The sequence below is a fragment of the Ptychodera flava genome, chromosome 7 (genome assembly GCF_041260155.1).
Source record: "Ptychodera flava strain L36383 chromosome 7, AS_Pfla_20210202, whole genome shotgun sequence".
Lineage (NCBI taxonomy): Eukaryota > Metazoa > Hemichordata > Enteropneusta > Ptychoderidae > Ptychodera > Ptychodera flava.
Window position 1 is genome coordinate 17534197 of NC_091934.1, and position 17098 is coordinate 17551294.

Here is a 17098-nt window from a genome sequence, read left to right on the forward strand (position 1 = left end):
CCTGCGAGGTCGTTGATCGCCTTCGTCTTCCTCTAAGCTTATCAAAGATCCGATCCCAGACATCACGGACGCATTGATATGTCACATCAATCAACTGTTTAGTGTCTGTTTACAGAATGGTATTGTACCTGCTGATTTCGAGCTAGCTATATTGAGCCCCTCCTTGAAATCTCTGGATTACAAAATTCTCCAAGACTTTCGCCCACTGGCAAATCTACCCTTTTTATAAAATATATTTAGAACGTATTTTGCTGCTAGATTGAGCACCCGCATTATCAACTAGTCACTCCATGACTCTTTGCTACCGGCTCAAAAGGCGGGACACATAGAGACTTCCATTTTATTGAAAAAGAAACCCAATATTTTACTAGCCCTTTCTCACCTTATATAGTTAACTCTGGATCGACGGCCATTTTGAATTTGAAGTGTTGGTAAATATTCGTTCATTTCTTTCTGAAGTACCAACATTTGTACGGTGACCCCTGATTTTTATTCTTGATTTTCGTACGGAATGAATTAAAGGTTCCTCGAGGAAAGTACTTGCAAATTTAAATTTTAACATCTCAATTTCAAGACGCTTGCTACCAAAAGACACTTTCTGGTCTTTCTCGTTGTATCTTTATGTGGCTTCAGTAATATTTTTTGAATTGTAGTCAGTGTGTGCTTAAATATTCAGCTCAATATTCTTTCTATCCACTTAGTACAGGTGAACCGCAGGCGGGCCCTGGACCGATACATTTTGAATAAATAAACTGCTCCATTAGGGAATTAGTTTCCAGTCATTGATGTTTCCATACCTTTCAAGATTACGGCTACTCACTCTATATGTCTTTTACTATTGATAACGCTGCTGAAATCGTTTGCAATCTCAAAATATGTGTTGCTGACGTTAGAGCTTTGACGTCCGCAAAATCTTGTGGTTAAAATCACGACAAAACTGAATTTCGTCTTCTTTTTTCTTCACCAGCACTGTCACTAATAGTGACTTAACTGATTTGTCATGCTTTAGGGAGGAAATTTGAGAAACTGGTGTATTGTCTCCATCATACGACGACAACCGAATCATACTCCTTGGCTATTTTGACCCCTTCAAGTTGCATACTGCGCAAGAAAATGGCGTTTACTCGTTCGCCTTTCCTCACAAGCCCTTCCCCTCCCGCTGACACGGAAACAAATCTTCTCCAGCCTTGTTCGTCGCTATGTGGAGTGTCCAAAGTCCAACCTCTCCTTTCTCTGCCGTTCCTGGCGCCACCATAACTCCCGGTTCAGCTTTTGTGAAAGTGCAAGTAACTTCACTTTACTGCTTTGCGCTTCTGCTGTCAATTGCTTAGGTCCAATCAACACACCTTGCAGTTTTAACCCTTGAGCGTCAAAGTTAATTTTTGTCGCCTTTATAAAACATAGCCCAGTCATTTTTTTCAGATTTTTGCCAAAATTTTGATAAAGAACTGTAGCCAGTGAAATGTGATGTCCATTTGGTCCAAAATTATCAAAAATACAGAAAAATTAATAAAAATTGGTAAAATGTTGTACTCCAACTTTTGATGGAAAAAAATTACAGCACCCAAGGGGTTAATTGCTTTTTGTCGTGCATATTTGTCATGATTCCTAGTACAGGTAGGGGTGTGTTCATGCTGCGTGTGTGCTCTTGTGCTGTGGTACCTCCGGCACATCTCATTATTTCATAAATCTTTTCTGATTCTTGTAGGTGCTGATAGAAAATGACTTGTGCCCAGTGGTCGTGATAATGTCTGACAAAAGTATTCCATTAAATGCACCGCTGTTCCGATTATTTGCTTTTGCATGCGGTAGAGGGCTTTGCAGTAAGTGAAGTTACCCACAATGCTCCTTGATTTGTGCACTCAGACATTGTTTGCTGAAGGCTAATTCAATTTATTCGTTTTTGAACAATTTAAAACCTAAAATTTTATTTCAAGATTTTTTTAAAAGTATGTGTCTAAATAATCAACTATGTCATGAACGTCATGAAAATGAAACTGATGATCCTAATGAAGTGAATATTTTTGTGTGTACGAATCAAGTTATTTTGAAAACAATCCATAAATGGCCACCTGCAGGCGCGGGATTTAAAACGAATTTAATGAGACTTTAATAAAAAAATAGGTTGGTGTGCATTGTTCTTTCCCGCTGTGATTGCTGCACAAGACTTGAGCGAGAAACACGATACCCAATTAGAAAAGGGGATGTGGCGAGAATTCAGTGACGTCATCATATACCAAACCTGATTACAAAAATGGGAACTTGATACACATCATTCGGCCAAATTTTAGACGATGAAACGCGGTGTACTAGGCATCGTTCTTTTATGTTTTCAGTCTTAACATAATTATGTGATAACAACAGTATGGCGAGACCGCAAGCGCCTTATACTCACCACTATTCTCACGTGAGGGGGGACGGCCGCGGAATGCGCCTCAAGCCCTTGTGTTTAACGTATACAGTCACCTGTAATCTAAATATGCCCATATATGGTCAAAGGGGCGTTCTTGGTATTCGAAATGCCCATGTGGGGGCGCTGTTTTTAAAAAGCCGCCACCCTCTTAAAATCTATGATTGGTTAGATTTTCTCTTTCCATATCCATGCAAAGTGATGTTCAAAGAAATCCTTTTACTCGCTGATTGTAGCACGCAGAGATTGTCCCCGAATAAAAATAACTATTAGTAGAAACCTTAATGAATTATTGGTGTGAATTTCTGGCAAATGCAGTAGGAAACTGCCGGTAATGTCGTGATAAATACGTTTTAAGTTCAGTAATATCCAGTTGCTTTTAAGATGCGTAGTGATATTTGCTTTTAGACCAGTCAAAACTCTCTATCTTTGGCCACCTCTATGTTGTGCATTCGGTGTCGTCAACTCGTCCGCAATGACAAGGTGCGACAGGTCAAAGGTCACCACTCAAAGTCCAGCCCGCTGCCTTTCATTCTTTCCTCGTATATTTTCTCGTATTCCTTGTTCTGGGCAACCGTGAAATAATTCATCCAATCACCCACCACACCTGAAATGAAAGAAAGAAGTAGAATGAGGTATAATTTTCTAAGAGATAGAGAATATTGGGGTACCGTAATAACGATATGGTTAGTGAAGGTTGCAATTTGACACTTGTTACAATTTTGTGACACAAGATATTTGATATTTTTTGCATAGATCCTGAAGTTTTTCTCTAGGGTGTATGGATTATTGTGCTATGTTGTCTAAAATTCAACATTCGGACTATAGGAGATTTATAAAGGATTTGCCTATACTGTCATGTGTTTTTCTTAATATTTTTTTTATGATATTCATGAATCGACGTGGAACATTGTATAGAGCGTGTCCCATGTAACTCCGCGAAGAAACCAAAGATTGAAATGAAAATAATAGTATAAGGAATTGAGAACATGTCACATATAGTGACACTCTGAGAAACATCTTGACAAACCGCCGTCCCTTTGACAATGGAAAGCCAGTCAACGACCGCGCAGAAAGCTGTCTCAGATAAATATACTGACTAATACGACAGTGATTGGGGATAATACGGACAAAGGTTACTCACTCTTATTTGGCCTCTTTGAACACCTCTTAGCTAAATTGCTGGTTTATCTTTAAAATGTCGATAGAATGAATATATAGTGTAATAACATTTCTTAGTGTCATTTCAAGGTCAAGGTTATTTTACAATCATAGATAAATGGCTTATTCAGCATTGGGGAGAGAGCCCGGGAGAGAGAGAGAGAGAGAGAGAGAGAGAGAGAGAGAGAGAGAGAGAGAGAGGAGAAGAGAGAGAGAGAGAGAGAGAGAGAGAGAGAGAGAGGGGGCGCACTCCAAGGATGACGCCATGCGTGTTTGTTTCTCAGCACACAGCAGTCTCACATGGCAGCTATATTACTAAATACAGTCGTTGCCATTTCAAAATTCTGTCTGCCTAGGCTTATGTCATTCACTTTACCTTTTCTAACGAATTGGGGTTTATCATCGCTACCGGTAATGAGGGAAAAATTGACAGCCTTGTTTTTCTTCATCTTCTTAAAAGAACAAAACTCAACTATGTTATCAATCGCCTCTTCAGTCAAACTGACATCCAAGAAATCAGCGATCGACTTGACAGCACCTTGAGGATCCTGATGACAAATGTATAAGACATAATAAGTAGAACATCATAACAAATAATACATTCTTGAATTAATTGGAAGTTGTTCTGTTTTACCTTTTTGTGATCAACTTTTCATCTGCAACAATATTCATGAAAAAGGCTCAAAAAAGGAGAGCGATTTTGCCCCTCTTTAGTGTTCTGTATTGTTTATTGTATTATCAATTACAGAGACAGGGTTGAAAAGTGATGAAACTTGTCGTTCTATAGTCGTTCTATAGTAAATAAAGGGGTTTTACATCATGGTCACACATTAAACAGTGTACACTGAAAAGCTCTCTAAGTATTCACCTTTTTCATGTCTTCGTATTTCAGAAATAAGACGTTTTCGTCGTCTCTATGCTGCCACCACGTTAAGACATGGTCAAACCAACTTCCATACCACACTGTTAACACAACGATGGGGGAAAGAAAAAAAAACCAGGAAATGCTGTTAGAATCATTGTCACATAAATGTAGCTGAGCACTTTACGTCCAAACATGAAACTTAATACAGAATGCCTCTCAGGAACATATACTCGGACTCTAACACTTTACAATGTTCCCTTGACCTACCACTTGTGGGGGTTCATTTTGAAGCTTATGGAACAAATAAAGTGTTCACCGGGTTAGTTTTGTGAAAATCGGGAATTTTATTCCCCCCTACCGTACAAATAAACAGGTATGGCGGTCATTTTGAATTTCAAATATAGCAAATGTTGGGTAATTTGTTTCTCTAGTACCAAGATTATTGCGGTGACCCCCGAATTTTACTCTCGATTTTGAAAGAGAAGAGCTGAATGCTCGATGAGAGTTTAACCAAAAGTTCAAGTCATCATTTTCGTTGAGCGTTCCACCTTAATTCTTGTCATTATAGATAGTCCGTGTTTCAATAATGTACCTCGTAAGGTGTTTATCACTGTATTATCAATATATTTATAGGTGTGCTGTTTAAGATAATTTAAAACTTTTTTGTTTTTTTTCCCCTCTCGCAACTCATTTTTACGCAGGGATGGTTGACATTTTTTGTTCATGCGCTTAAACATTCGAATCGCGTTCACAATACTGTTAGTTTGACAGATAAATGGCATTCCCATCGCCACAGGCAGTTAACACACTATAAGAAAGAAAGATTATTTGAGTTTTGACAGATCCGTACTATATTGACGCCATAGTTATAGATTTTCAGTGTGTAGGACCCCGATCTGGATATGTGCACTATGTTCTACCCCAGAGATGGTTCTGACCTAGACTTGCCCTAACACTTTGGGCATATAAATATCAAAACAGAGTAAATTGAAAGCAGGTTGAAGCAATATCATCATCCTGAGACGGCCGGACATCCAGAGTAAGAAGTTACTCAATTTTGTGAGGGATTGAGATTTTGTCGAACGTTTCGACGAATTAAGGTCACTTTGTAGTACTAACTGTACTGCACTGCGACCTCATTGTTTCTTGCGCAAACATGCCTGGTCTGGAAAGAGGAATAATATGATAAAAGTAAATTGTATTGATGTCGCCGGCCTAAATAAAACTAGTTGTCTTGTCATAGACCCCATAGGGATTATCTTACCTTTGTTGTTTACGTAGAGCTGGTAAAACTCGTTCCATGTTCCCGTGTAGTCCATCGGTGGCATTCCCAGACTACAGTGGTGAAAATACGACACTCCTGTATCCTTAGGATTTCTGGCCACATATACGATCTGCTCGGGAAATGAATGCGTGATTTTATTTGACCCTATCAACTTATCATAAAGTCATCAACCCACTGCAGCCATAGTTACTAAATCATTCAGGTTTAGATGGTATGGAAACACAGACAGAGAATTAAACCGAACAAGTAAATGGGAGGTGATGAAAGTATGTCAGCACGGTAACTTTTTTCGGATACTTCAAACTGAGAACATTAAACAGACGGGTGTGACGGATGTGTGTCGGTAGATGAATAGAAAGATAGCAAGATAGACAGAGTCGTATCCACATGTGAAACCTGAGTGAGCGTATAAACACTCGAACATTAAATTGAAAGTGCGTGTATGTATGTATGGTACGGTACTGTACGGTACGGTACGTCACGACGGGTGTACTGTATGGGGCAGACTGGATACTGTATGGTGTACTGCGGTTGATGTAGCAGTGTCGACACACTTTTTCGCTGCCGTGCATTTTTAGGGCACCCTTTTGTTCAGAAAGAATGCCGAGAACAGACATGCAAGTACATCGACAATCTATTTGTTCTGGCGAAGCCGTTATATTGTAAAAATATCGCTTGTGTACGGACACAGGGGCAGATGAAAGTCCACTGGGGTGGGGAGGAGGGTTTTTTATGCAACGGTTTACCTTATTTTATTTTATTAATTTTGACTGTGATATTTCAAATAAAGTTCAACTCCAAACCGTCTGACTGCTTTCTTTATTACTACAAGTAATTTTATTAATTTTGACTGTGGTATTTCAAATAAAGATTTCGACTCCACACCGTCTGACTGCTTTATATATTACCGACAAGTCCTTATCTCCTCTCCAACTTGTGTATACACCACTGTAATTGCTCCGAAAACATTGCCAACTTGCTAATCCGCTGTCCGTATCAGCGGATTAAGTGATTGAATCAACGCCACAGCCGTCCCATAGCATTAAAATAATAAAATAATAATTTCACTACGTGTGGGACGGCTGTGGTGTTGACTTAATAATCTAATCCGCTGATACGCGCAGTCATTAACAAGTTGGTAATGTTTGCGCAGCAATTAGAGTGGTATGTGCACTGGTTGAAGAGGAGATAAGGAATTGTAGGTATTGAAAACACAGTCAGACAGTTTGGAGTCGAAAGCTTTATTTGAAATATCACAGTCAAAATTAATAAAATCAAATAACGTAAACCTATGCACAAAAAACCTCCTCCCCACCCCAGGGGACTTTCATCTGCCCCTGTGGTACGGATTACGTTTTGCAGATTGAAACCAGCACTTGCTTTTGGCGTAGCTTTGGCCACAGTCCCTCCATGCATGGAGGTAGGTACCTCCAAAGGTAGGCACCTCCAAAGTGCTTCCATGCTTGTTTGTTTATAGTTCATTCATGCAAGTAGTGAATAAATAACATCGTTTTTGTTTTCTAAAAAAACATGGCAGTCAGACAGGTGGCTACTCAACACTGCCAGCCTGACTGCTCGACCAAACATTTCGAATTTCCCGAAGTACTATCGGAAAAAGTAGGCCAAGGAAAATGCATTGTGCATATTGCTAATCCTTTACCGTTAATCCGGAACCACCCGCTGGGAGAACAAACGGCGGTAACGCTCACGGTACAAAGGGCTGTGACTCCTTCTTTCTTTCTACCTGCATGCTCCATGCACAGGGCGTTGTCTACATGTCCGTCCCCTGGGGTGGGTAGGTGTTTCGTTGTATCGCTAATAAAGATATATTCTACCAGCCTTTGGTGTTTCGGTCTTAACTTAGCACTGCCCTTGACAATCCTGCGTATACGTTCATCAACATGCTGCGTCTATTATCTGATGAGTTTGAGTGCCTAATTAGCCAAAGTAATCAAGGGTAAATTACTAATCTGTGGACGCTCTCACCAGACTATCACCGGATTACATTTGACAAAGTCAACAACGACACACCAGCAAGGTATAACCATGGATGTCCATGGTATCTTCAGTTATACCTTGCTGGTGCGTTCGTTATTGACTTTGTCAAATTTAATCCGGTGATAATCTGGTGAGAGCGTCCACAGATTAGTAATTTACCCTTGATTACTTTGGCTATTTAGGCACTCAAACTCATCAGATAATAGACGCAGCATGTTGACAAAACGTATACGCAAGATTGTCAAGGGCAGTGCTACCAAAGGCTTGTAGAAATATATCTTTATTAGCGATACAACGAAACACCTACCCACCCAGGGGACGGACATGTAGACAACGCCCTGTGCTCTATGTGATTCAAGTTGGGCACACAGTCCATGTAGCCGACAATGAGATACAAATGATATGTGGTAAAGGTCTCCTCGACTAACTTTCAGCTGGTAGCTCACTTTCTACTATTTTAGCCGACAATGGATGCAAATGATATGCGGTAAAGGTCTCCTCGACCATGGCTCGACTAACTTTCAGCTGGTTGCTCACTTTCTACTATTTCTATAGTATTTTATACAAAGGCACAGACTTATTCTACCTTCAACTTAAAACTGATAGTGATTTTGTAGCTCACTCTGTACTATTTTTCATAGTTTTTGGTAGCCGGTAACAGACACTTCGTGTTCGTGTCGGCTACATGGACGATCTGCGGCGTAGCCTTCGCTCGTCGAAAATTCAACGTTGGCAAATCCACAGTCCCTCCACCCACAGTGGGTGGAGGGACTGTGGCCAATCATTACATGTAGCTCACAATGAAAATGTTCTAAAGCTGTTCTTTTTTCATGTAAATCACGTGTGGCAAAATCGATACAAACTCGTTTTGTCGTCCTTCATCCAAGACAAAGTCCAGCAAAACGAATGCTCTATACACACACCTTCGAGAATATGCTAGTTAGTTCATGTCATTGCGGCAATGATTGATTCCTTCTCATTTTGGCTTCAAAGTGGCCAGTTTGATATTTGCACATTAAAATCCCAGCCTGATGTTGAGCCTGAAGGACCTTGACCTTATCTTTCATCTAATCAATACACAACACAATCATACGGCACACTTTTACGTAAGAAAATTACGTAAAAGTCAAACACTATTTACATAAAAATAGCGATCGCTGCACAGAATGCGCAAACAACATTCCGTAGTTCGATAAGCTTATCTATTCTCATAGTTCAGCTGTCTGAGCAAATACATACACCCTATGATACATTCAAAATCAGTCTTCCTGCTTTGCCTGTTTCCCTTGGTCAAGCTTTTAAAGGCACTCCATCGTTTTCGCTATTTTCAAGATTTTTAATGAAACGGTCCAAATGCAAATCAGGTAAATTCAGCGTGACACTCAACCTTTTACTGAGGCCGTATATGTACAATGACTGACCACGATGTTTTTATATCGTGTCCGAGATCTACTCATATTACAACGCGCAGTGTTAGGAGCAGTTGGTTGGTCTTTTCCGTTACCACTTCGATACTTATTTCTGCAAGTCGCGCTGGATGAGCAAACGGCTGGGCTGACATCTAAATAATCTACTGCATCAGAGATATAACGCTCCCGGATAACGCTGCCCCCCCGGTCCGCTTTTGCGAGGCGACTATTTCTTTCGGCTCGATCAGTCAGTTTCATGCTGGCATCTTTTGTGTCACTATTATTTTGCACTTTGGCGCAATTTCCGTGCTTTAAAATCCAGTGTTTGTTGACACCGCTTTCCAGTTGAATGTATTTCCGCCACTATTGTTGACAAATATTCCGGATTGTTTAACAGGTAGCACCACGCCCAAATTTGTGACTGACGATGCCTCCGCTGCTTTGTGAGACTTGAAATACACAACCGGAAGAAGGATTGAGCAAATGCTAATATATGGACCCTGGACAGACAATATCTGCTAATACGTGATTTGTACCGTGCTCTCACTACTTTATTCACTCACGAATTGTCACAGTTTTTTTGATATTTTTCTCACATCATCAACAATTACGAAAGGCCAAGAAATATCGCATTTCGTACACACTGACGAATGCAAGTCTGAGAAGTCTCCCATAAACTCAACACATATCGAAACCAGTAAAATACAAAATGCACAGTACGTGACAAATTGCAACACTGAATGCCCATGCACACGACATTGAACGTAACACGGTTCCGACCTAATGATAAATAATACAACGAATAAAACATTGCAACGCCATCATACAGAGACTACAATAATGAGGATACTGAGTCGAAATCTATAACTGCAAAGGCATAAACCCCACAACGTAAAACGAAAACAATACACAGCAATACACAACAACGAAAACAATAGCTACATCAGTCTGCAATCATTAGAATCTAACAGCGAATCCCGATCCTTCATAGCATCACGGAAATAAAATTTTCGGACATATTTCCATTCTCTCCCGTGCAGCCAATGCGTCACATGCTGCCGATGAGGGCGACAGTCCAAATTACTCTGAACTTTGCACACACTACCTTACCTCAGTCAGTTTGTCGGCCAATAAGTGATATGTACAATGGAAGATATATCTTACCTTGCATTTCTTACTGATGGCCTGACTGGGAAATGCATGGTATGGCATATGCGACTTCAAAAGCCGTGGTGAGGGAATTTTCTCCATCTGTTTGAATCCCATTCCAGTCTCAAATCCAACTTTGTCCAGTGCAAAGAGCAGATTCATCATCGGTAGCTGCAGGATAAACGTTGGCAACATACGCTCCAGTAACTTTAGCAGACGTGCTATCCATCGCAACCTACAATTATGGTAAAATAACCCTTGTGTTATACGGACATGGCGAAAGTTAAATTGATACAGTATACAGGCAACTCTGTTGGAACTTGGAAACACTGTGATCGCGTTGACCTCGAACTTTGTTTTTGTATTTTAATGTTCTTTTTTTTGCAGTCATTTCAAATGATAACGGTTATAAAACTTCATTAACTGTTTTTGGACGAAAATTTCAATCGGATATCTACCAAGCTCACCGTATACGGCCATCTTTGATGAGTTTCTCGAAATACCCAAACCGAAGCGACAAAAGTTGAAATGCACCTCTTCTGTGGTTGATTTTTGGTTGCATTCATCACCCCATACCTCATTACCATACACAATAATAGGTCTAATAAGTTTGTCAAAAAGAGACAGCATTAATGGGACTCTCAAACTGCGTTTGAATCCATTTTTTTCTTTAAGAGAAAAAAGTGCTTTTTGTCCCTTTTTCTTCAGATTTTCCATCCCTACTTTGAATTTGTCATTAGGACTAATTACTAGTCCAAGGTAGTTAAACTGTTTTACATTTTCAAGTTCTGCTCTTCCCCAGAAGAATATCATTATCCAGTAATCTATTGGATTTATTGAAGATCATTATCTTTGACTTGTCAGAGTTGACTGAAAGTTTCCACCTGGACGTGTATGTATGTATTTTATCCAAACAATTCTGCAGCCCTTGCTTTGATTTTGATACAATGACAATATCATCTGCGTAGAGTAGGCAGCTGACATAAGATTTGTTAAGTTTGGGTGGATCACAGCTCTCATGGTCAAGAAATTTCAGGTAAGTCATTAATGAACAGGCTGAATAAACTTGAACTTAAATTGCATCCTTGTTTTACTCCCACATTGGATTGAAATTGTCTTGTAAGGCCCTCTTTAGTTTTAATCTCAAAAGTGATATTACTGTACATAGATTTAATGATTTTACACATATTAAACAACAATTTGTAATAAAGTCCAGTATGCCAAACACTATCGAAAGCTTTCTTGAGACCAATGAAGCAAGCATATAATTTATTTGAATTCTTGGTTTTACTTAGTTCGTTCCACTTCGATTCTCTGTCATTATATATTTGTTTACAATTGAATAAGTTGTCTGTTGTACGAATTTATTTTCTCAAACCAAATTGTTTGTCAGATATTAAATTATTTTTATTCAAATGGTCAATAAATCTTGAATTTAAGATTCTGGTAAATAACTTTCCCAGGCAATTGGATTTTGCAATCCGTCTATAGTTTGACAGATCTACTTTGGAACCTGATTTATAGGTACTATTAACCCTTTGAGCGCCAAAGTCAATTTTTATCACCTTTACAAAATATACCCCGGTCAATTTTTTCCAGATTTTATCAAAATTTTGATAAAAAGCTTTAGCCAACGAAATGTGGTATTCATTTTGCTCAAAATTATCAAACAATTACAGGAAAATTCATAAGAAAATGGTTAAATGTTGCACTAAAATTTTGGTGGAAAAATTACGGCACTCAAAGGGTTAAGCTCGTCTTCACATCACCTCCACCACAGCCATGCTTTCCTGAAGTAGAAGAGGTATGGTCAGAAGCCTGCCGTTGTTGAGTTTGTGACATTGAAAGTTCGGTTGTTGGGGAAAAATGTTGTTGATTACAGTAATGTATACGTACCAGCTGGGAACTTTGAAGTTGGCCTCTATCATCGGATGTCTGGCTTGTTGAATCGCAACGGTATTCATCTCCGTGTTTCCTCCATTCATGACAAGTGAAACCATCTCAATCGTCCACGTAGTTCCTGAAACGGCACAAAAATGTGACCCTTGGTTATTCCAGTCCACAGGAACTCAGTCATACAACTGGAGTTCACGGTTAAGAATCAGTTATTTTTTTGCAGGGACGAATACCTGTTATCGGCTTAAAACGTCGAGACACGGTCCCTCCATGGCCGTAACGGTTTTGCGTGGGTACATAGGCTACGATCGTAGACGCCTCTCTTATGAATTTAATCTGCATATTTATTCATTACAATATATCCAAACTGTATAGTTGTACATGGCAGAATTAGAAATAGCGCCTTGCACACGGGTAAGCCTTATTTGAGCATAGGAAAATCAAGAATACCCCTAATGTCAGCATCGGATTCACATTCATTTCAACGGTGTTGCACAGAGCTGCAATAACATCAGAAATTCGCTTGCAGCGTCTGTGTTTGAAAGTGCAAAGATACTCCCTTTCCATATGCTGCTTCTAAAGAAAGGACAGTGCACCACAATAAATGGCATTATTGAAAAATACCGTCAGACACTAAGGTCACACTCACACTTTCCGCATGAAAGGCCAAAACGATAGCATATCCCTAGCGTATAGAGGCAGTTATTTGGATTATTAGTTAAAATCGTAGAAAATGTTCCTGGTCAAGACGTTTCGCCCAGTCTGAGCGTAAATTGATTAAAGGGACAAATTCGGCCATTTTTCATGAATTTTGTTTGATACGAGATACTACCTAAATTGCTTGACATGTTGAAAGATAGTCAATGAATGGGTGACCATGCATATATTCAACCCCGGTTTTAGACAAATTAAATGAAACCATCGCGAAAATGAATTAATGGTCATGACAATCAATTCATTTTCGCGATGGTTTCGTGTATTTGTCTAAAACCGGGGTTGAATATATGCATGGTCACCCATTCATTCACTATCTTTCAACATGTCAAGTATGTCAAGCAATTTAAGTATTATCTCGTATCAAACAAAATTCATGAAAAATGGCCGACTTTGTCCCTTTAAACATAGCATTCAGTTTAAATGTGGTGAAAATGACTAACATCACTGCAATTTTTGTTTTTGCCGAGTCAAGGGAACAAAGGTGATTTGATAATCCCAGAATACCAATATTCCGCTGCTTTCTATTAATTAAAATATTGTCGTGTACCACAAAGAACCCGGGCGCGCACAAGGACTGGGGTCGGAGCCAAGCACCAAAAACGTGACTTCTAATTATCATTTTTAATATCTAAACATTAAAGTGGGTAGAGATCTCTTCAAATCTTAAATTCTTTAGATTCTTTTAAGATTTGATATATTCTGTTAACCAACCTTGCTGCTTGGACTCCATGGGACTCCAACATGATATCAAGATTTTGTGGTAGAGCTAGGAGTGACCCAAACACAATGTGAGTCTGATACATATAAGTGAGTCCCTATTCGCTGATTCTCAAATTAGACTGACCATGTAAACAGACTGTGCTTTCAGCACGGAGTTGCTCGTCAGAAAATAGGATTTGTATTGAGAATTAAACTGAATTGACATGCGCCTGACATAGCAACCACTCACCTCACAATAGTCACAATAGCCTGCCCCAAGAGTTTGTTTTATCCTCATTAAAATGAAGGCACCAGTGGACATTAGTCGTATATGTTCGCTGCGGATTTCTACTAATGCAGACACCCAAAGTAACAGCCTTGGCAAACAATCACGAATTGACAAGCCGTAGAAATATCATGTCGGCAGAATAGGCGTCCTGCGATATAGGTGCTGTATCCGTGCTAGAAGTCACGTGCATTAAAGATTAACTTGCAATTGACAGGCGAACTCACACGACTTTGTGTTAGTCGTCTGGGATAATAACGTTTGATCAGTACACATGGTGTCTTCACGAAGTGATAACCATATCGCACACATGCGGCACAGAACATTTTGGTTTCCTGATATGTTGTCCGTAAATTTGGGCAAGCAACCGTGACCTCGTAAGGTGTCGTTGTAAAGTAGCAATCGTCTTCGATACCAGAATATTTTGCAGAGTTTGATCCACAAGTTGTAATACTCGATATAATTCCCCTACATGAACGAAATGTTGCAGTGTCACTCCACTTTTTATCTTTCGCCTCGACAAAGATTTCTCTAAACAGTAGGCAGCATTCATAAATACTGGGGAGGGGGGGGGAGAGCTGGATGAATCACCATTGAAATCTGATTTTTTTCAGAAACTCCCCTTAATTCCATCAAAATATTTCAAATCCCCTTTTTTATGATCACAAATTTTCAAGTCCCCCACGATTATATTGCCAAATATTTATTAGGGACGGGCGTACGCACATAAATGGTGTACATGTATTACACATATATTTATTGCAAAATGACAAATACAGGAAGCCATATATGAATAGAAGTAAATTGTACCAACACACAATGCGATGCACTTTTTTGTAACATAGTGATCATTGATACACCTATTAATCAATTAATTATTCGTAAATGTCCACTCAAGTCCCTTGGTCTTCCGTGTGTTGCTCTCCGACCTGTTCCACTGTCATGAGCGTCAAATAACCCTAACTCTTCTTCAACTGCATCAGTGGCAGTAACACTGCAGGCAGCAGCTGTATTAACTTTGATAATTTTGGCAATGACGTTCTGGCTTTACTCTTTATGTATTGAAGTGTCCAGTATTCAGTTTGCCAACACAGCCTGGGTATGTGTACCGTGCCACTTGTATCATTGACAAATGACTTTCGGTCTGGATTCTAATTCAATTATCACTAATATTTACATGTACGGGCTTTTTGTCACAAACTGAATATTGCTGTGTTTCAGCATGCTTAAGAGAGATAGTATGAAACTATACTTTATGCATTGCATAGAAATATTGAAAACACACAGACATACAGGCACCACCGACCTACCATATAAGCTCTCTTTGGTACGCATATGTACCAAATGTGACCTACAAAATATCAGCAGTTGCTACTTCTGTGCTGTTAAAAGGTCTAATTGTTGCTTTTCTTATGAAAATTTAACGACATTCATACTAATAATTTATAATTTTTCAAAATATTAGTCATGAAATACCATAAAATGCTTCCAGCTTTTTGTCTTATTATGACTAACATTAGAACTTTTGGGTGACATAAAATTTTATTCATTCGTTATTGAATTACCTACCGAACCATGGAATCTGAAAATGTAAAAAAATAATCAGCCAAAATATTTTCAGATCACCTAAGCCCAGAGCATAACTTTCGAGTCCCCCCTCTACTAACCCAAAATGTTCAAATCCATCCCCTGAATTCTTCCAGCCCCCCTCCCCCAGGTATTTGTGAATGATGCCTTAAGATTACTTTATCAAAGGATTTCGGCCGATTGAGCTCAAGGGTGATATGACAAGTTGCCACGTGGAGACATTATTTTTCTGTAAAAAAACTATGTGAATTAAGTATGTTTGACAGAAACATTGCAGCAAAATCATTGACAATGCACAACCAAAGCGAAAATTCACACGCTAGCTTAGATATGCGTACACCACTACGCTGACCTCTGACGTAAGCACAATTACGTGTGACTTTACCTATTGTTTATTGTGTGTACAGGTCAACTTACCCGACTTAGGGTAGCTAGCCACGAAGACATCGTCATCTCGGCAGTTGACGATCTCAGGTTTCTCGATCACGCTTCTGTTGTAGTCCTTGGAGTAAGGAATCCCATCGTGTTCGAAGGTCGCCTCAATAAATCTAGCGTTCTCGCCCATTTTGCAGTACGGCTCTTCCAACTCTCCGTGGCCTGATTATGGAGCTGTGACTACTGACATTATGACGCCGTGTTCAGTGACGTATGTAAATATTAGGTAATCCTTGATCACGTGAGATTTTGTGACCCCCCCCCTTACTTAGGCTGCATTAACAAACACCTACTGGGAGAGGGGGGAGGTGCGTTAAAATATCAAGGGTATGTTGGGGGCTTTGGGGACTAAAAAGGGTACTCCAAACGAAACTGTCTCTGGTTTATACAAAATACATATTGTGTTAAGTCTCTTGAATAAAAAGTCACCCAAAAGAAAGAAAGAAATTTTATGGAAAAGAAACATTCTCTGTTGTCTATTTATTGTTACGAACACACATGTAAACATGCAGGTACTTTCTCACACCCATAGGCATCAACCCAGATCACATGGAACTGCTCCAACCTCTTTGTTCTGTGTGTCAACAGAAGCATTCATTTTGTTTTGAAAGCAGTACAAAGATTACAGTGAACCGCTTGTTCCAATGCAGAATATTTAGAATTTGTGAGACAGTTCATCCACTACTTTTACAGTATTGTCAAGCAGAGACAGAAAACAAAAAGTTTGAGCGTAAAGTGGTGAGACTAAATAGCAGCTGTTGATAACCGTACAGAAATCAAGTTGCGAGACCCTCTTTTGCATACACTGGTATTGGAACAGTGCAAGCCACACAGGGTTACTTTGAATAGGACGCAAATGGAACAGTATATACAGTCTGACTGGCCTTCTAGCAACAACCCAGATTTATGGGTGAGAAAAAGCTATAGTACATGACCCAAGAGTGACATTACATCCTGGTATTTTTGTCAGTATGGCGTCATACAACAATCAATTTCCTCCGCTTTGTTAGACTCTGGTAGACGGATAAAGGGGAAGATATCTTTCGGTCAGACACTGCCTGATTCCAGATCAGGCAAGCTTATTTGGGAGACCAGATAGGAAAACAGTGCTTTTAGCCTTGTTGTAAACATTGCCTTTGAAAAACCCCTCGGACGTGGTTATAAATTCACAAACTCCGGGAAAGTATGTTTACTGGTCTTT

General features: G+C 39.5%; 1 protein-coding gene across 1 annotated transcript; it reads right to left on the bottom strand.

Annotated features, from left to right (window-relative positions):
* Positions 1-2042: 2042 nt before the first annotated feature.
* LOC139136905 (sulfotransferase 1B1-like) lies at positions 2043-16102 on the bottom strand. Its single transcript, XM_070704752.1, has 7 exons — positions 15880-16102; positions 12174-12297; positions 10293-10512; positions 5701-5830; positions 4440-4534; positions 3948-4119; positions 2043-3017 (listed from the first exon to the last, which is right to left on the bottom strand). Exons 1-7 carry the CDS (start codon positions 16025-16027, stop codon positions 2911-2913), a joined length of 996 nt encoding a protein of 331 aa, XP_070560853.1. The 5' UTR covers positions 16028-16102; the 3' UTR covers positions 2043-2910.
* Between the last annotated feature and the right edge of the window lie 996 nt (positions 16103-17098).